This window comes from Sinohyriopsis cumingii, chromosome 7 (assembly GCF_028554795.1).
Source record: "Sinohyriopsis cumingii isolate HCF-2022 chromosome 7, ASM2855479v2, whole genome shotgun sequence".
Taxonomy (NCBI): domain Eukaryota; kingdom Metazoa; phylum Mollusca; class Bivalvia; order Unionida; family Unionidae; genus Sinohyriopsis; species Sinohyriopsis cumingii.
In genome coordinates, this window is record NC_142967.1 from 73,271,297 (window position 1) to 73,293,290 (window position 21,994).

The 21,994-nt window shown below is 36.9% G+C and overlaps 1 protein-coding gene across 3 annotated transcripts in view; it reads left to right on the top strand.

Moving 5' to 3' along the window:
- Positions 1–21,994, top strand: part of LOC149795516 (cGMP-specific 3',5'-cyclic phosphodiesterase-like) — a 412,811-nt gene that overhangs the window by 67,505 nt on the left and 323,312 nt on the right. For all 3 annotated transcript variants that reach the window (XM_089965316.1, XM_089965315.1, XM_089965317.1), the window contains exon 2: positions 2,820–3,441. In XM_089965316.1, coding sequence (XP_089821442.1) covers positions 2,863–3,441 — 579 coding nt within the window. In that variant the 5' untranslated portion in view covers positions 2,820–2,862. The remainder of the gene's footprint in view (positions 1–2,819; positions 3,442–21,994) is intronic.

The following is a 21,994-nucleotide window of genomic DNA, read 5'->3' on the forward strand; positions in this document are numbered from 1 at the left end:
CTCGATGACAAATCCTATTTTGGAGCAGATGTATCCAAAAGATAATATCTGTGAGCTCTGGATAGTTGTAAATAACAGCCATCTTCAAGCTGACAAGGCTAGATATGCATACACCCTCAGAAGGAAGCACAGAAAAATATTCATACACAGATAAGGAACAGAGTATGCTCAGAAATAATTAACATATTAATACTTATACAACTGGATATGAAATCTTTTAAAGATTTTGATTTCATTAGAGTTCAAAAAAAGTGGAGCAGGAAGAGCAAGACAGAGATTGAAGTGCTAGGTGAATATTGAACTAGGTTTGTTTCCTCCCCCTCCTTTTCTACTCTCCCATTCTTTCAGTGACAAAGTTGAAGTCCCCCCTCTGGATACAATCCAAGCAGCATCTCTCCTTAAATTGTACATGGGGAACAAATTTGGAATTTCTATTTTTTGCAGAGATATTTAATCAGTGAATGAAGCTGCTGACGGAATAAATAAAATTAGCACAGAATCAGCAAGGGGGCAGATTTTAAACTGCTCAAGTTTATCACCTTGTGTAATATTTTAAAAGAAATATGGAATAGGACTCGGTGTTGTCATTAGTTTTCCTTCTTCACTAACAAATACAAGTACCTGTGGCCACATCAGTCTTTAGCATCTGCAGGAAGTACAGTGTGATAGATTTTGTTGGCATTCATACTCATTCCCATGCCCAGATTTGTTCTGGATTAGATTTTCTTTGCATAAGGAAATTGCTTTATTTCTTCTGTTTTGAAGATAACATTGTAATGTCTTCCAAGTTTAAGTGAGAGATGAAATTGGTATTAAGGTGTCTTCAAAGCATTCATGAAGTCCAGAATAAAGGGCCTGGTGGCTAAAGTGCGTTATAGAGAGCCACCATTAAATGGCCTAAAACTTTGAATAAAACTCGCCGACAACCAACATGTAGTCTGTTTGAAAGTTTTTTTGTTTTCTTGTCATTGATGAGAATTGCATGTAAATATATGATAACTATATCTCGATCAATAATGTGCATACTTGAAATAGAACCAGTATGTCAACATACATAAAGGGGCACCACCTACCTTCCTAAGATGGAAAAACTGTCAAGTTCATATGTATGTGAACATGTAACATATTGCAGGTTGTGTTTCGTGAATCATATTGATATACGACACAGGTGTATCGTTTCACCCTCACACATTACTACCATTCATTGTGTCTAAAGTGCTGTGTATCATTTTGATCTCCATAAGTTAAAACTCCGGCTTTTATTTGAATTTTCACCATTTTTTCCTTCTTTTTTTAAAACTCATGGTATCACTGCAAGATGTAGCATTTGATGACCTTCTTTTATTTCCTTGGTTTCAAAGGAGTACACATAAAGTGATGATACACATAAAATAATGATGTATTACACAGCTAAAATAACAATTACACAAAATTCTTGAGGGAATTTAATGTGTGATCTGAATCACCCTGAATGAAAAGTTTAGGTACTACTGGAATCTCATTCCATATCAAATGGGTAAATTAGGATTGCATAAATGTATTTGGGTATTGCCATTACAGTTGTCTTTTTTTTACATTATTGATGATTACATTAAAACGGGTAAAAAAATGAATTTCATATAATGACACTTTTTTAATTGTAATTTATTTCGTAGTGTTGCAACCATGAGGCATTTTCATAGATCAGTTTTTCATCAGATATTGTAATATTTATTAGAAAAAATATATTTTTGAACCAAATCATAAAAGATATAATTTCTTAATAAAAATTTGTGAATTTCACATGTAATTCTGTGCACTAATCACTGTTCTTAATTTCATAATGAATGACAGAGCTTTTATTTATCAATTTTGATGAGGAGTTTTGGATGTTCAGCAAATGGGCGCCTATATATTTTGCCATTTCTATACAAGAAATAGTGAGAACCGCACTGGCCTCTAAATTATAAGTGGGTTTGCAAATTTTCAGTACATGCTTATTTGAGGATGCAGTTTAAGTGACCAGAGTATTTTCATGGATACTTGTGGTAAAAACAGTTTTATCTGTCAGACTTATTGCAACAAGGGTTTGTGCCAAAAGTGGGCCACAACTGTGCTGCTTCTGGAACATCTATCACACTAATTTGTGTGCTGCAACATTGTGTAACACTTCTCATGAAAGGACTGCATTTTAGCAGGTTGTGCTTGCATCTTTCATGCTTTAAATGTTAGTTCTAGAAGACAGCTTTCATGATTTTAAATTATGTTATTGATAGGTAAATCAGACAGGTTGAGTCCAAACAATTGGTAGATTTAGCTTTGCCTATTGACTGTAGAGGAAACAGATAGGTACTGTTAGGTACCTAGGGACTGGTTTGGAAACTTTATCTATGCGTGTATTTACACGTATTTTAACATTCTGTAACAATGGGGCTTCTGTCCTAACACCAGAGTTTGTGCAATCAGTCTGCTAATCACTGCCTTTGATTATAAGTTTCATCATATTTATTTTTCATGTGATGGAAGATGAAAAATTATCCTCTAAACATATTTAGAATTTCAGTGGTCTACATGTACAAGTCAAACAAGATTTTGCCCAGTGAATTCAATTTGTATGATACTGAAATGCTATAAATAAAAAAGTATGTTTAGAACCATCTTCATGTTCTACAGAATCTAATTTTTAATGGAATTGGATTGAAGGCATAAAATATTGTACATGTTGGTATTCTTGCTACTTGTGTCTGATTTGCAAAAACTTCTATACTATCTCAAATAAAATCTGTATTATTGCTGAGTCATATTTGGCTGTTCAGTAATAACTTGTTGCTTTATTTCAGGAATGAATGTTCTTGCTGAATAGTTTGTGCAGAATCTGCAACAATGGGGTCAGTGACTGAAGAGGCTGTTGCCCAATTCCTGCAGGGCAATCATCACTTTTTACAAAAATGGCTGAAGAACCAGGCATCTGAAAATATGAGAAAAGACATCATCAATTGGGCTATCCCACCCAACCCTGAACCAGATGAAACCTCTAAAATTTCACTGGATGCTAGGAATTCTATCTCGTCAAGCTATTTCAAAAGCTACGTGGATGGGGTGGCAAGAAAGCCGAAAGTTGTTGACAAGAACAGAAATAAATTGCTTGAGATGTCAGATAATGAGTTATTAATGGAGTTAATCAGGGACATTGCAAGTGAATTAGATGTTAGTGTTTTGTGCCATAAAATTTTACAGAATGTTAATATACTTACAGGGAGTGATAGGGGCAGTCTTTTTCTTGTAAGAGGAACCAAGGAGAATAAAATTCTTGTTTCAAAGCTGTTTGATGTGACAAACACATCAACACTTGAAGAATCTCTCCACACAGCTGCAAATGAAATTAAAGTGCCATTTGGGAGAGGGATAGTGGGATACGTTGCACAAACAAAAGGAACAGTGAATATTAAAGAGGCTTATGAGGTAATGTATATTTGTTAAAAAGTTAAAGTCAGTATACATGTAATATGTTGTTTTGTGCAGTCCAAGAATTTTTCTATTTGCGAAAAAAGTACCTAAGATTTTTTCTTTTGTTGTATTGTTTACAAACGAGTAAAAGAAAAGGATCATTTGATTTTATCAAAGGATATCAGAAAACAGTTGCCAGTTTTATATTTTGTCATGTCAAGGGAACGTTTCAATGCATCATAAAAGAATTCTGTCTTAGCAGCAGTACATCACCCATTGCTAATCCGCAGCTTATTTATGCTTTTTCATTACATTATATGATGATAACATTTTGTGCTGATAACATTTTTTTCCATTTTGGAAATTAGGTTTTTCAGTGACATACAGAACTACTGTCTCCACCAATTAGTGATTTGAGTACACCATCTTAATTTTAAAGATGCAACTAAGGTTTCTGGTAAATTCTTGTGTTTAAAGATCAGCAGCACGAATTGCCAGACATTGAAGGGCAAGGAGAGTTTTGTGTATTATTCTTTCTTCTTTCAAAAGCATCTTCTTGTCATTGTTATTGTTTCCCTCAACATATTGTTATTATTTCCTTTTGTTTCTAAAAATCTGAATAATGTCAGGACAGTCTGTAGGGCAGTGTGGCCACAAGAAGGGCCCTTGGGACATTCACCCAGACTGCATCTATTGGTCAAAGTACAAGATGGAAAAAATTGATGTGCACATTGCAGATTTTGGCGGTCTGAAACTTGGAATCAACTGATAACAGCCATACCTATGGGTAGCAGAGGAAACATTGTTCTGGGTGTCTGTGTGTGTGTGGATGTGAGAGTACTTAGCTCGTCAGCCCAGAAGAGCAGTCCAAGATCCAAGGGTCCCAGCCCTTTATGGCACTAACTTTGGTAGTATGTGAGGACCCTCCAAAAGAGCAACTGAATGTTCAAGGTGTTCACGGCCTGTTCCCAAAAAGGTGTACATGTTGAACAATCCTCGCATTCAGGACACTCGTGAGGAGTTGGTGTAACACTCACCTTGTGCCTCTTGAAACAATTGCATCCTTCTGTTATGGGAGTGGAGAACTGTACAAGTGTATTGCTGCTCTGGATAAGGAGAGATGGAGCCATAGCTGCCATACGTCCCTTTTTTCCTGTATATGTCCCGTTTTGGAGCTGAATATGAGTGTATATTTTTTGTGTTACAAATCTGTTTTTTTTAAAATAAATAAAAAATTTAAGATAAATTTCCTTGCACTTTTCTGTTTAGAAAGGGCAACTGGTTCCATTCAGAGGGTAAATGTATCATATAGGTATTAAAGCTGTACCGATTAATCAGCCATACTTATAATCAGTCCGATTATTAAAACAATTGGTATATTCTGTATTGGCAGAAATAATTGTTGCCGATGTAAACAAATTCCCAAAATATAAATTCAGTCAAAACATTCATCTTGACATGGTTTTAATTTTAAATCAGAATTAAATAGTGGTAAATAAGGAAAAAAAGTTGATTTGGGGGTTAATTGAAAGACAATATATTCTTAAAAGTAAATACTTTTTAACACATTTGCTGTAAACTACTGCTGGCTGCACACAAAAAATCATCAATACCATTCATGCATTTGTCCCAATCGCAGCAGCCAAGCAACCAATGAGGACTCGGGTGGCTATTGAACTTCAAGCATACACATTAGCAGATAGCTAAGCAGATTAGATAGCATGCGAAATTTCCAACTACTGTGAAACTATGACTCACTATAGTTAATCTGTTCTTAGCCTGTCATGCAGTCGCACGCTGAAGCAGCTGAATGCTGACATACACATATTATGCAGCATTGATATTGGCATGCCAGCGCCAGTAATGTTACCCCTGAATACCCCAAATGCAGAGCTGCTTCAGCACGTGACTCGCAGCATGGTGTGTGCAGCCATCCAGCTACGTGGACAACTTAGTAGGAACTTACTTGAGTTTAAACACTGTTTCAAGAGCGCGAATCAATTGGATTATCAATATTGACTAGTGTTTGTACGCTATTAAATATACTACCAAGCCTATGCATAATGTCGAACTCGAAATGCTCAAGTTTAGTCTGGAATTACTTCAAAGTAAATGCAGTCGACAAGTCCAAAGCAAATTGCATACTTTGCAAAGCTTGCATTTCCAGAGGTGGAAAAGATTCTAAAAACTATACAACATCAAATCTTGTCCAGCACTTGCACTGCAAGCACATTGTCAAACTTGGCCTGTTTCTGGCAGATAAAAAAGAAAAGGATGCTGCACAGTTAACCTCAGCAGCTCCTTTTACTCTGACTATTGACGCTGTGCAGAACCAAAAGCAGCCAATTGCATTTGATGACCCGAGAACTATTAGTTGGCACAAAGTTTTTGCAGAGTTCATGGCAGTAGATGTGCAAACATTATGCGTTGTTGAAGACATTGTATTTCGATGTCTGATGGTCAAGGCAGAAACGTGCTTTAAAATTCCAAGTCTGAAGTACTTTTCCATATCTTTGATAACTGACATGCATAAGGCGATAAAAAGCAAGATGCGTGATTTAGTTTCTGCCCAATCTGACGTAAGTTCGTTGAGTCTTACGGCCCACTGGCTGAGGGAAGACTTTCAGCGGAAACAAGTCATTTTATCAGCAATGCCTCTCGATGAATCACACACAGGATAAAATTTGGTGAGCAAACTGGACAAATTATGCGAGGTATACAACATTCCCAAAACTCATATCCATGTTCTTCTGCGTGACAGAGGTGCATACTAGCTTAAAGCAATGTGTCTGGCTGTAAATCAACAGCATTGGCAGTTTTGCACATGCTGCAGCTCGTTGTCAGTGATGGCATTCTGTTGCAGCGAGCTGTCAAAGATGGTTTTGGCGATCTCCCGATCCATAGTCAGCAAGTTCCGGCACTCCATCCTGGCACAACAGCAGCTCAAAGAGCAGCAGGAAACATTTGACGTTGTCCATAAAAAACTTGTCCAGGATGTCCAAACATGTTGGTTTCGTTATAGTTACTCTCTATTGACATGCCTAGCCTAACAGCTGAACAGTGGGTCTTGATTAACAATGTTGTGGACACTTTAGGCCCATTCGTGGACATTACCAAGGAAGTATGTGATAGCCAAACATTAGTATCATCATTCTTCCTATACTGAAAATGTTCCAAATGTTGCTGGCTCGAGAGGATGAAGCGAGTCAAGGTATTTAGACAATGCACTGTGATATGTTGACGTCCCTGAACACACACTTTGCTGACTTTCCAGCAACAAGAAGCTTGTGTTGGGCACCATCTCGGATCCACGATTCAAATATCGCCTATTCAGCGAAAAATTACTTGTGACCAGATCCAAAGAATGGCTTAGAACAGAATTCATCATAGTTGCATCAGCTGACAAACAGGAGGAACCCTGACCGAAAAAAAACAACTGATGCTGAAACATATGCCACTAGACCATCAACGTCGCTTCTCTGGGATTCGTTTTCTGTGGCTGTGACAATCCTGTCCATACCGTCAACAAAACAACCCACGTGGATGACACCATTGATGTGATGCTTGAATTGTATCTGGCCAGCCTTCTGTTGCCACAAAAAGAAGATGCGTACGGCTGGTGGAACGCTCACAGGTTTCAGTTCCCCTACCTGGCCAAATTAGCTAGATGCTATTTGTCTGTACCAGCTTCTAGCATTCCGAGTGAGCAGCTGTTTAGTGGCGTATTATTAATTTTAATTATTATTGGGCTATCATTATTAACATTCTTTAGTCACTTATTGAAATCTAGTAATGGCGACCTGCATCATTGAATGTAAGTTAAAAGACTAAGTTCAATACATTTTCATTCATTTATATCTTGAATTGGCAAACCATAAGTTTTATCAGTGTTAGTTTTAAAGTTTTTCAAGTTTTATGTTTGTGTGATCGTTGTTTTGTATAAATAGCAATGTATTTCTTATCCGGTTTCTGTTTGTTTTTGTATAGAAGTTCAAATTCACTTGCCGCATAGACAACCTTGTTATAACTCACACGGCAAAATACCTGCTTGCATTACACTAATAGGTTTATGTTTTGAACCAGTCATTGTTATAAAACAAATAATAATGAAATAATCGGTATCGGCAATTTTAATAATTAGCTGTACATGGTATTGGCATAATCAGCAAAAAGTGACATCAGTACAGCTTTAATAGGTATACAGAGTTCTAAAATTGATTGGTTCATTCAGAATTGAGGCTACCATGGCAGTCTTGAACCACTATATTGAATTGCACAAAGCAATTGCTGCTATCTCATCTTTGTAATATTCAACTTCTAGGAATGTGAAATAGGATAGTAGAAGATTCAGAATTTTCTCTGGTAAAGAAAAGAAAACAGAACTGGAAGGACAATTAAGATGCCATGTTTAGGTTTGTGAAACCATCCAGTAAAGGAGAACACTTTACATTTTGCAAATTGTGATTTTGCTATTGGGCATGGAATTGTCTATGACAAAAAACAGCTGGAAAAAGGTAATAAACATCAGCTTTCTGCTTCGTCATCAACAACACAGCCTGAACTTGCAACATTTTTAAATACCAGAGAGAACCTTGATGTAATTCAATCAGAAGTTTGTTTTACTAAATTTCTTTTCAAAATGAACCTTCCTCTTTAATTTGCTAGTGATTTATTTCGCATACTTTTCACAGACAGTAAAATTGCAAAGGTAAACAATATTGCACAGAATTCAGATCATCAATGAAAGATGGTACATTGGAATCAATAATGATTGAAAAAAACAAAATGTGGAAAAGGCTCCTATAAATAGCCTGGGTCTCAGGGGAAGTGTGTTGCACTCTTGCACCTTCTGAATGGGCACCCAAATGGAACAGGGTGCTCATTCAGAAGTGGCAAGAGTGCAAGATTTACATTTTTGACATTGAATAGTTATGTTACTTTCCTACTTTACTGATTTTTGTTGTAAATAGTTCCATATGCACTAAAGTTTTAAAATCAGTATTTGTTCCTGACAATACATTTGTCATAAGCAGTCTGTATTTTTGTACTCTGGGGTTGGCATCTATGTGGAGCTGTGAATAAGCATTTTGTTCTCTTCTGTTAGAAACATGGAGCACTACACAAGCCTGTTGCTCCCTTGCATTAGGAAGTGGTTTACTGCATACATCAAACCCACTGCCACAGCATATTGCTCCCTCATGTAAGGGTGGTAGTGCACCTCTCGTGTCTAGGGAAATATGTTTCGCCATCCCACATCGGAGATGGATCACTGCTTCCAACATTTTTAAGGGTAGTGTGTTGCACCCCACAGAAAGGAAGGACCAGCACTGCACCCATCTGAGAGATGAATCGGGGGACTGTAAACCCCACTTCTACTGTCTCATCATGTACACAACTGGGAGTCTGCCCACCAGAGTACGCTGATGCCCAAACAATCCCTGGTTTAGAGTATGCTAGTTGATAAAGATGATCTCTATCCTTGTAGGCAAGAATACTAATAATGACTTTATTTAAAAAAGCTAATTTGGGCAACTGACCAATCTTCCATGAGGCCTTTGACAATGACATTTATACAAATATATATACATGTATATAATGCTCAATTTTTACAAGATGAGGTGTCTTTACACAATAAATGCTGATAAAAACTAGATAGTTTGCTACCATAAAATATGTACGAGGCTTCAAGGATGAGTGCATACAGGATTCCTAAAAATTGTAGTAGCAAACGTGTAAAACTTAGGTGAGTACATGATAACAGTGTGGTAAAAAGTAGTGGTACTGAACTAAGCAAAATCATACAAATGATTGTTTCTGTAGATGTTGACTAAGAAACTTTTTAAAACCTCGGCACGAGTCAGCTGACTTTATATAAGGTGGTATGGAATTCCATATTTTGGCTCCATAAAACTGAAAACTCCTCTTTTAAAATTCTGAATTTGGCTTAGGTAAAATATAACTTGTTGTTTGACATGAATCTTAGTTATACGTATGTGCATTTTTAACAAATTTAAAATTACGTTTAAGATAATCAGGAGCCAAACCATATAAGGATTTTTAGACTAGTAAATTCTTCTGAAATTGAGTTCTCTGCTGAAATGGAAGCCACTTTAGGGTTTACAAAAGATTTGTTGATGGAGTATCTAAATCAGCATCAAGAACAACTTGAAATTTCAGTAATCTTTATTGATTTTCTGTACCATTCTACCCCCTCACCAAAAGAACAACAATATTCTAGGTGTGGCATGATATATGCATTGTATAATATCTTTCTCTGTTCTTGGGGGAGATAAGATTTTATTCTGTTTAAGAGATGAAGCAGTGAATTCACTTTTTTTTAATGACCTTATCAACTTGCATTTTCCAACACAAGATATTGTTTATCATGATGCAGTTTTTCATTTTCAGACTGTTGTATATCCATTCCTTTTATCATTTCTTTGAAATCATTTTTCTCAGCTTTTACTCTTGCTCGACTATTTATGATGATATGATGATGGCTTTTGATTTGACTGCATTTATCTTTGTACCATTGTGTTCACAACAGTTTTTTTTTTTTGCCAAATGTTTATTTAATTTAGTGCTAATCTCATGGCCTGTTGGTCCAATGTTATATAATGTATCATCTTCAAACATGTTGGTACTGGATAGCTCAGTGTGATATGGTAAATCGTTGACTTACAGCAGGAAGTAAAATGGTCCAAGGACTGATCCTTGTGGAACACCTGACATTATCACTTTCTTAAGTGAAAGTTTATATAAAATAGAAACTTTTGGTCTGCCTTCAAGATAGGACCAAAACCAAATCAAGCTTTCATGGTTAACTTCATATATTCTGCGCTTTTCCAGAAGGATTTTGTGATTTAGAAGGTCAGAAGGCTTTGTAAGGTTAAGAAACACTGTGTCTATAAGGTTACCTTGATTTATTGCTGTTAACCAATCAACCATCATTCTAGTTAGTGTAGTCTGGCATGAATGTCCTTCACGGAGGCCTGATTATTGTGAATGTACCAAATTAAATGATTCTAGCTAGTGTCTAAATTCATTGCAGTGTCTTCCTAATATCTTTGAAAGTGATGATGAAACTATTATAGAGCCATAGTTATTCATAGAAAGATTTCCCTTCTTATGTATTGGAGTTACTTTTGCAAGTTTTAGCCTGTTACGAAAAATACCCGTGGAAATACTAATATTCAAGATATACATAAATGAGGGCGCAATTTTATTTTCTAAGCCTATTGCTGTTTTGACATCAAGTTGGTCTAATTCATTTAAAGTGAATTTAAGACTTATTTTATGTATTTTGAAGCAATCTTCTCTGCTAAGTTTTGAAGAAATAAGTTCAATTAATTCATCACATTAGAATCTTTTATGAGTTGTGAGTTTCTCGTTTATATTCACAAAGTAATCATTGAGTGAATTTGCATTGCAAGAGTTTTTGCTAATCACCATTTTCATCGCTAATACATGTAAATGACAGTTTATTGATTGATTTGCCTCTGAAGTCATTGAAGGTTTTCCAGAATTTCAAGTATTGTCAATGCTTGCTGGTCTATATACACAGCCTAATCCAAATGGTTTTTGGACATTATGTCTCATTTGTAGCCAAATTTTTTCGATATTAATTTCCTCAAGATCATATCAACGTTTGAAAGAAATGCCATCTATAATGTAAACAAGAAGTCGACCACCCTTTTGGACAAGTTGGTATTTTCTGTGAAAACTATAGTTAGGAATTTCAAGTTTCAGTCGTTGAAATAAATGCAGTTTCACAAGAATTATCTTTTTGAAAGCCAATTTGATTTTCATTAAGTAGATTGTGATGATTTATATGAATTTGCTTAATTCAGTAATACTACCTTTTAAAATATGGCTATATCATGTACTCCCATGTTTTACACATGTTCACTACTAATCTTGATTTCTTTGATTGATTACTTGGGTTTACATTGCGTGCGCCCAAAAGGGCAGCATGTGTGACAGGTTTATTCCCGGACAGTGGGATGCTAAATGTTCCTGGGGGAAGGAATTAGTGCCACATCCCAAAGGCGTTTATGTGCTCAAGGAGCACTGCTAATTTAGCGATCAGGTCGTGGGACTATATGTCCCTAACGACCTGAATGAAGGGCTTTCATGAGTGGGAATGGGCCCAACACACACTCGTGTTAACAGAGAGTTGATTTCAGTCTGCTATTGACTGTACTAAGTGTCGACCCAAGCAGTATGTAATGCCTATTGCAATTGGTTGCAATGATGACATCACATTGGGACACCTAGCTTTAGGTAGATGGAAATTGTTCCACATCTCCGCTGTTATACGATGTCTGAGAGAGGCAAGAGGGCAAGGAACTTTGCAAGCCAGCCATGGATGTCATGCACTTCCAAGAACGCCAGCCCGTACTTAGTCAAATTTAGTCTAGTTGTACTAATGGACAATAAAAAATAATGTGTTAGCCACCTGTGCAATTGGGTCAAATCAGAACAAGTTGTAAAATTTTCCTACATCCTAACAATTGGAAAATTTCTAGTACATAGGGTATGTTGTAGATGCCCTACAAATTTTTAATTAATATGCCCGAGCGACATATAAAAAGTTTGGTCACTGTTAGATCATACAAGTTTTCAAGGATCAAGATAGTGTACATAATAGTTTTATCAAAATGGGATACCAAGCCAAAATGGTTCCTTGGATAAGAGGTAATATTGGTAGCCCTTAGAAAGGCTTTTTAAGCAAAAGTTCCCTGTTTTTCTTCTGCTTCTTTACATTTCTTCGCAGTCCTTTTTCCTCTCAGGTAATTTCGGGGAAACGGCAGCTGTGTAGCGTATAAATGTAGTTTGCTGCTTCTACTAGCTGCTGGACTTGGTAGTTCTTGTAGGCCTCTTGATAGAATTGTTTAAGGATTCTGACACCATAGTGCCACTCACTATTCACTTATATTTGCTTTGATTTATGTTAGGTGTTTCATGTGCGCATTGCATGCTTATTTGTGTCTGACTGAGGCAAGGGAGGAAGTGACCAGGAAGGCAGGCAACCATCTGCAGGCAGGGGTCCGCTCATTCCAGGGTACTGGTCTAAATGGATGTACTTGCACAAATTTTGAGTTTTGGTTCTTGTGTCCGAAATTGTTCTAAAGATGTGCTAAGTTGGATTCGATGGAAAACTCCGTGCTGCTTTAGTGTTAGTATGGTCTGTATCACAGAAGTAGGCCGCAGTATTACCTTGGCTGTCTTTCATGACAGGGATAGGTAGAGAGCAATATTGTTGATTTCAAAGGATATATTTGGGATTTAAGAAGACGGGAACCTTTGCTGAGTATTCAGGTCCCTAGGGACGTATGAAAAGCGCCCATCTGTTTATGTATATTAATCTGGTTTTAGAGAGTATTTGGGTGGGTTATATCTGTTTTACAGGTTGTTAGTTTTGAGCTAGAAAACACCCTTGCTGAGTACTTAGGTCCCCCAGGACATGTCGGGGGTGACAATTTGCTAGTGTAAATTTATTTTTAAGTGAGGTCGGTTTGTTTATTTTATGTTTTTAAAGTGTTTTATATTTTTTCTTTTAGCTTGGATGTGTCTAGGAATTTAAGTATAATTTGGTCAGTCAGATTTATGCTGGGGTTGTTATTTTTAAGGAAATCTGGGCAAGTGGTCGGGGTTTCAATTGGGGCTGGGGGTGCTTTTTGAAATTCCGTTCTAGCTACCTGATGTTTTGAGCAGCTATTGAATATATGTGGCAGGTCTTCATTGGTTTTGCAGTGATAGCAGTTGATATTAGCAGGCTTGTGTCCTAGATGTTTGCCAAAACTTCCTGCTAATTTTGTTTTTTCTGGTTATGATGCGATTGATAATTTTTTGGTCCAAGCTGTTTACTTTGGGTGGTTTGATGGACATATTGGTTTCTTTTATAATGGAGTAGAGTGTCCTGCCTTTGGTAGTGGAATTCAATGCTACTTCCATTTCTGGTTAATATAATTTCTTGTTATGCTTTGGGCTTCTGTTATGCTATATCTGAGTGGGGCAGGTTTAGTGTTCCCTAAAATGTTTTTTGCGATTTTGTTGGCTAGCTCATTACCAGGGATTCCTATATGCGAGGGTATCCACATGAATTCAACTATCCGATCCGCTGTGGATTATATATAATTCCTTAAGCATATAGAAAGCTCTAGCCAAGAATTGCTCTCTTGATTTGGTGCTGTGAGATTTGATGGATTCTATTACACTAAGCAAGTTGCTGATGATAACTGCTTTTGGAACTTTTGGTCTTTAATCCATTTTAATGATTCTGAACTCTGTGGTGAAAGTTGAGCAGTGGTCTGGTAATCTGGATTCCAGTTGTATGTTGAATTTAGGAATAACCACTACAGCTGCAGTTCTGGGGGTAATTCGGTTGTTTTGGACCCGTCAGTGAAAATTTTTACGAAACCAGAGTAGGTGTATTGTATTTTCATTGCTACGATGGTTTTGAGTTTAGATTCTTGTTTCAATTTGTGTCCATAATTGGTGACTCTAGTGTTGTTCCTAAGGATAGGGTTTGTCCAAGGGGCGGGGGCGGGGGAGTGAGTGTACTCTTCTTTTAGAGCAAGTGTTGGCAGCTTTTCCCCGAGTTCTAGGATTTGTTTGCCACCTGTTGGGTTAGGAACTAGTTTGCGGCTAAATGGTTTGTTGCAGTTGCTAATGGTTACTTTTGTAGGATGCAAGTCGGGGCAATTTGTTAATCGATTGGAGTATCGGAGGAGCATTTCCTGTCTTCTTATTTTTAATGGCAGTTTACCGGTGAGGACTTGAAGTTCGTCCAATGATGTCGATGGTAGAGCACCAATGCAACAGATAATGATTTCCTTTAGATGGTATCCAGTTTGTTCAGTAATGTTTGTTTTGCTGCATTTAGGGGAGAAGATTATTGCTACCGTTTTTTCATGTGAGATCTTAAAACCCCATTTATCTGCCCATCTCACTGTGTTATTTAGGCTTTTCTGGATTTCTTTGACTACTTGATTGCTAGCAGGGTTTCCTGCCCTCCAGATGCCGCTGTCATCAGCAAATTGGGAAATGTTGACCCGTTTTGTCACTAGGTTGAGGTGAAGGTCATTAATCATGATGTTGAATAGCATAGGATTGAGTACACTCCCTTGTGGGGTACCATTTTTTAGTGATTATTCTGCGACCTGTTAGGAAGTTTTCGATCCAGTTAAACATGTGTCCAGTAATTCTGAAATTGAGTTTTGCAATCAATCCTTTGGTCCAGACAAGAACAAATGCTTTTTCAAGGTCAAGAAAGACTGTTATAAGTTGTCTGTCGGATTTTCTTCTGGAGTTGAAAGCTAGTTTGATATCCGCTTCTAGTTTTAAAAGTTGATCGGTGGTGGAGCGCCTGTTACAGAAGACACATTGGTTTTCTGATAGGAGTTTGTTACTTTCTAGGTGGTGTTTTAATCTGTTGGCTAGGATTGTTTCCATCATTTTACATATGTTATTAGTAAGAGAGAAGGGAGGATATGAGTTAATATTATTAGGGCCTTTACCTGGTTTAGGGATTGGGATGACAATTGTTTCCAGCTGAGTGGTAGTTTTCCACTTTACCAAATTTGGTTGAGCAGTTTTATAATGGTTGTTGTAATGTTGTTTGGAAGATTTTTGTATATGATATATCCAATTTGATGTTTCCCAGGTGAGGTTTTTTTTTTTAGACCCTAGCGCTATTTTCCATTTGTATAGGGTGATTTCGGAATTTAAACCTGAGTTCTTGAACCCTAGGTCTTTAACTCATTCGGCCCCAGCACTGTTATCAGTATTTCTGCTGCTATGCCCCAGAAGCTCTAAGCTGTGTCTAGCTGCTTGTGCCTCAGAGTTTGTACCTGTTTGAAAATTTTTGGAAACATCGTGCACATGCATTCACTCTTACCTTAATTTCTCTTCTTATATCCAATTAAAATCCACAAAATTTTCACCATTTATTACAAATGAATTTGGCTACACAGTGATATATTTTTTTTCCTATTTGTCCAAGACTTTCACAACTTATACACTATTTACAAAATTATGTGCAACATTTATCCGCAAGAACTCTATCATCATCACTGTCAGCATCTTCAACTTCTGACGATTCAGTCTCAGAAACTTCTGTGTCCAAATATAAATCTCGCAAAATATCCAAAAGCCAAACATATCTCTCCTCAGCTTGCTCAGTATTTTCGAGATCAAACCAGAGAAACTCCTCATTTTTGCTCTTATCAAAAATCACTTTTACATCCACCGTCATTAACGATTTTTCATGAACAGAACATGTGTAGTGAAACTGCTCTCAAACAGTTACCCTTGGCTTCTGAACAATTCAAATTTCCACAAATGAAAGTAAAATCATTTCTGATTGGTTTAATAGTTATTTATATCTTGGAAAAAAGACCCATTTCTAACCAATCAGATACATTGTACCTAACACACATTCATCATGCCTGGAGACAGTATTGGCCATTGAATGCAGTAAACAATCCACGACTACAGGTGAAATCAGCCAATGAATGCAGAAACCGTAGACGGGATCGAGGCCGAATGAGTTAAAGAGGTTAGGAAGCGTGGTTTCAGTTTTCTGTCTGTTCTTGGAAGTTCCTAATATGGTTGGTATTACTGCTCATGGCCGAGAAGTTATTCAGCTTTGTCATGGTTGGTTGTAGCATTTTTCAGCTTAGGTGCTAAGTTAATAGCTTTCCCCTGGATAGATTTTATTTTGTCCCATACTTGTTTAGAGTTAGATTTGTGGTTCAATTTGGAGCAAAAGTGTGGCCATGTTTTTCTTTGGCTAGTTTTATGAGCCATTTAAGGTATTTTTCTTTGTCTTTATATTGGATGAAATCTGTTGAGTCCCTTGTTCGTTTATATTTGTTAAGTGCTTTTTAAAAAAATTTCTATGTGCTTTTTGACATTGATCATCTCACCATGGCACTGATTGTTTAGTTTGAGTGTTTGCTTTTTTGGGGAATATTTAGAGTACACCGCTCCCTCGATAACTCGCGCCCGGATAACTCGCGATCCTGCTTATAACGCAGTGTCTATCTTGGCTCCCGATTTTTTCCAGAGAAAATGTATTTAAAATATCTTTAAAATGTGCTGAACATGAAAAAATTACGATAAGAATTGATAAATTAAACCTTGATACATTGCTCATTTTATCATCGAAAATGGTGATTAATGCCCGTAAAAATTATAATTTGCAAGTTCTAAAGAATAACTAACTTCAGAGATCTCGAAAATGCTTAATTACGCGTATTTGGATGCCAGTTTTTGATCTGGGACGCAGAAAATCACTGAGGCAGGAGTCCTCCGTACGCATGTAATAGGTGCGCGGGAAAATTCAAAGATTTGCCGGTCCTGTTTCAGCCACCTGCTTTGTGGGAAAATGTGTTGATCAGTTAACTGTGCTGATATTTACAATGACAGAATTCAGTGACTGAAAGACTCTTTGATGTACTGTTGCCATTTTATAAGAGTACATTAAAAAAAAAAAGAACATGAAGCAAAAGCTAGGCGGCTAGTTCAAAGGCTTTGACTGGCGGCCGAGTGAGAAAATGTACTGATATTTAGTGATTGAATTCAGAGGCAGAAAATCCTAGCGAGACCGCTGTTTAAGGATATCATATATTATGTAAGTTTTTATGATAAATAGTTGTCAGTATACTGTAAATAAACAGTCTGGTGAAATAGCGATCAATGAAAACTTCTGATAAATGCTAACAGGTGGCAACAGAGAATGAAATAAACACCAATTAAACGTCTTCCTGTGTGAAAGTCACGTTCTAATCCTTTAATTCCGTTTCAATGTAAACATTATAATCACAACATATTCTGTTCATTGAAAACATGAAAAGAGTCAATCGACCATCACATCGAAACCCGTGAGTACTTCTGTGAGAACCTAATTACATGTACATTCCGGCTTTCTTTTGATCAACAACTTGGGGAAGTGTTTGTTGCATTAAAAAAAAAATCGATTACAAGAGACCTGGGGTGCTGGATTAAGGGTCTTGGAGCTGCCTTTGACGTAAAGCAAAACAGTAACAGAGACAGTGACGATGATAGTGACTTCGAATGTTTCAGTGAAACTGATGTCATTAATGCCGAGGCTGTTTGGGAGAAATTCGTACAGATTCATGGTCCTGAGATGGGCGTTTCTCTTGATGATATGGAGGAGTGGATTTGTGCTGACATTGATTGCCTCACAGCCGAATACATGTCAGATGAAACTACAATTAATTCTATAACGAACAAATTTGCAGCAGAAGACGATTCTAACTGGAGTAACACAAGTGTTGAAAGTGATGCAGACACAGATGTTGCACCCCCCCCCCCTGCACAGGAAGCAATCAAATATTTTGATATTGCCATAAGGTGGCTGGAGACCCAAAATGTTGACTACGTAAAGCTCATGCAGTTGAGAAATCTGAGGGATTTTGCTCAGCGGCAGAGAAACCAAGGAGTAACACACACAAAAAAAATTAACTGATTTTTTCAAAAAGTGAATTGATATTTGTCAAGCATGGCACAAACGGCAAGTATTAACTTGTTCTAATTTACGTTGTTTTAAATTTGTAGACCAATTAAATATGTTAGTACTGATTAACCCTTGTTTTTTTTGTTTTCCATTTTACTTCTATTGCATTCAAATATACCTATCTATCTATCGTTCGATCGACACTGTTTCTCAAAAAGAGTCGATCTTTTGTATATAAAAAAATGTCTAATTTGGATCAAACAATAAAACTAGAATGTTTCCAGTTCAACATAAAAATTAGTGACGTAGTACACAATGTGTGAAGTGGTACACATATTAAGCGAACGGAAACCACATGGAATAATGTTTTCGATGATCGCCTCAATATACTGTAATTTATCCTGAAATTAATGTTGTCCTATGAGGAAATAATAAAGTACACCGTTATGAAGAGATATTTATTCACAGTTAATCTCAGAACGATTATAAAGTGAGTATTCAACAGTATAATCTGCCTAGCCCCCCCCCCCCATATTTTTCCGTTAAGTCATTAATCACTTTATTGGTTTTGGGTTTATTTTATAGGTCCCTCGATAACTCGCGCCTCACTTATAGTGCGGTCGATGTTTCTGGACCCCGATGTGCACGAATTATCGAGGGAGTGGTGTAGTTGCATTAAGTACAGTATTAATTATGCTGTCATGGAATATTGTTATATCTGGATCTTCGAACTCTTTGGTATTAATAGCTGCTAGGGTGTTTCTAAAGTTATCCTGATCAGCTTTATCGTATCTCCATTTGGGTGGGGCTTCATGGGGATTGTGCTGAACTGATATTTAGAGGGAGATTATGATGGGGAAATGGTCGCTACCTAATGTGTTATCTTGATCAACCCACTAAGTTGATTGGGTTGTCATTGCCCCCTGGGTCATATATATTAGTTATTATGATATTATTTGATCCAATGTTGACTAATACAGTTTGAATTTCAATTTTGTTATTGATGTCTATTGGCATTGGAATCGTTAATGTTTCAGAGTAGGACAGGGAGTCAATTAGAAATATTGCAAGTCCTCCTCCCTTTTTCCCATTGCTAAGACTTTTGAATATGCATGGTGAGTATCCAGAAATTTTGGGTACATGTTTCGGATTCTCTGGTAAGTGTTTCCTGGAGGCAGATTATGTCGGGTTTATTGATTGCATTACGGATTTTGTGTATTAATTAGGTAGGATTTTGGATAGGCCCCTGCAATTCCATTGCCAGATAGTAAGTTTTTTTTAAGTTGTGTTATCCATTGATATTGGTAGTGGTTGTGGTTATGATGGTGGACTGAGGAGGAATTGTGAGTTTAGCATGATAATGTTTGGTAACACTTGAGTTCATATGTTCTGTTTTCTAATGTGGTTGGTCTGGTGCTGTTAGATTTAATTATCTCTTTGAACAGTTCAATCCACATCTGCCATGTGATGATGTTTTGATACCCTTGGTGGTGGGGTGTATGACTGTTTTTTTTGTGTATTGTTATGGCTTTGATTTTTTTCCTATTTGCATTCCTGCTGATTTGGTTTCAGATTTTGGTATAGTTTGGGACGGATTAGTTTTTTGTGGAGGTGTATTTTTTTAATTGTGGTTGGAGTTGAGAGGTGACTTTCTTTGTTCCAATTTGATGGAAGTTTTGTATCTGTTATCAATTTTTTTTTTTTTGCTGCCTGATATGTCAAATGTTTGGCATTCATGAGGTTAATTATTTGATTTTCTTTGATAGTATAGAGGCATTCAGATGCTCCGGGGTGGTGTGGTTCTCTGCAGTTGGGGCATTTGATAATTCTCTTTTTACATGTCTATGTTGGCCCCTGCAGCGGCCACATCTATATCTGTATTGACATTTGTTGGCTTAGTTTCCCCAATGTTGGCGCAGAATCGGGGTTAGTTGACAAAGATTCAGTCTGTGTCTTACTCCGGAGGGACCTAATTTTATCAAGGTTGTAAGTGGTTCTTTTGATATTATAACTGCTTTTGTGGGTGGTAGTCCTTTATGATTTTTAATTCGGTATGCTTTTTCTATTTTTGTACCATTCTTATTGAGTTTTTTAAGAAGTGTTCGGCCATTTAGATCCTTATTATATCCTTTGAGGGTTAGTACTGCTTTGAAGTTCATAATTAGGGGTGGTTTGGTAGTTTTTGTTGTCTGTTTTGGATTCAGAGGGGTTTTTGCCGTCAGGTTTAGTAGGTTTATTTTGTATTTTGTGGTGCCTTTCTATTTTCACTCTAATGTGGTATAGGTTTTCCAGTTGCAGGAATTTTTCCACTTGGTTGAGCGTGCTGCAGTGAACAGTTATGTAGTCAGTTTTTGGTCTAATTAACCTAAATTGCCCACAGTGTTCTCGGGAAAGGGCGCCTATAATGCCATTATTGCTTAGGTGGAGCAGTTGCTTGTCCCCACTGCTTATGTACAACTTATGTTCCAGTGAATGAAATCTTGGTTTACTTCCTGGTTGTTGCCTAGGGGAGAGTGTTAGTACTTGTATCCTGTTTCCCATTTTGGTTGGAGTGGTGGTGGGTTTTTTTTTTCCATTGGAAGCTTTCCTTTGCCTAAATAGGTTACTTGTTCCCTGTTGCTGTCTATAGTAGATGGGTAGTTGGGTTTATGGGCTTTAATTTTAGATGGTTGGCTGTTCGTTTTACTACCTTGATTGATCGCTGAGGGGCCTGGAGTTTGGCTGTTGTGGATATTTTATTTTTTTTTTGTTTATTCTATGAGACGTCCTGTTTTCCATTATTGCTGGATTTTGCTGTGTTGAGTGTGGAGGCGAGGGTAGTAGTTTGCTGTGTAGTTGTAGTTGGAGCTGTTCATTTAGATCGGTTGCTGGGTCATTTACATTGGGTTGGTTTAGCTATGGTTTGGGTGGGGTAATAGTCGTTTTTGGTTCTTTGCTTATCAGGATGCCAGTTGGTGTTTTGGATTGGGGAATTTTAAGTAGTTTGTATGTTGGTAGTGTTGTTTTGACATCTAAGTGTTGGTCCAATTCGGGGGAGGGTTTACGATTGTGTGTTCCACATATAATGTGGGTATTGTGTCATTTAATTCCTCATTTTTGTTTGTCTGATCAGGGCACTTGAAATCTCTAGGTGAGGTCGGGTCCAGGCTGTTTATTGCTGCGATTAACAGATTGTATGGGGGCTGGTAGTGAATGTTAGTTGTCTATCTTGTTTTTTTCTGGTGTTGAGCACCATTTTGTTTGTATACTTGTTTCGAGTCATATTGTCCCGTTGTTTGACTATGTGGGAATAATGATTTGTTACTATTAAGTTGAGACCTTTCTTTTGTCAATTCCTTAGGTTTGGATAGTTATAAATTTAGGTTAACTTTGTGTATAGATTGATTTCAGTTGAGGGTTTTAATTGTAAATTTGGTTTTATGGTATTGTTTTATTTAATTTCCAATGCAAGTTGGATTGCTTTTTAATACCCCGTACGAAATAATTAGGCAGATTCCACCTGGAACTTAAGCAGACTCCAGGCGGAATCTGCCTAAAATTTTAAAAATCTGGTTAATACAAAGGCGGACATGGAAAATTGGAGAAGCCCAAGATGAATCCATCTAAGAGTCTGTCTAACTCTAAGATGGACTTTTGTCAAATTCCTGCTATAAATACATCTTTCGGCATAATTTTGGACTTGGTTGATTTTCCACCCACCATCTAGGTGGAATTAGGAACTTAGTCACTGGCATCTATTATATGAAAGGAGGAATCTGGACTTAGTTTATTTTCTAACCAACATCTAGGCGGAATGAAGAACTTAGTCATTTACATCAGTTAAATAAAGGCATAATTAGGACTTGGCTTTTGTGTGTCTGTAAAGTTAAATGACCGAAAATATAGTGATATTTTGTGATTGTAATATCACTGACAGTTCAATAAAAATATCAATAAGATATAATAAAAATTATTGTTTCTGGTACAATTTGAATGATTTTCAGCAGCATTTATATTTCCTGTTTCTGATAGCTGTAAATTTTTATTGTTATTTTTGGCACAATTTATAACTTCTTTCCACAGCTTTCCTTGTTAAATTTCTTC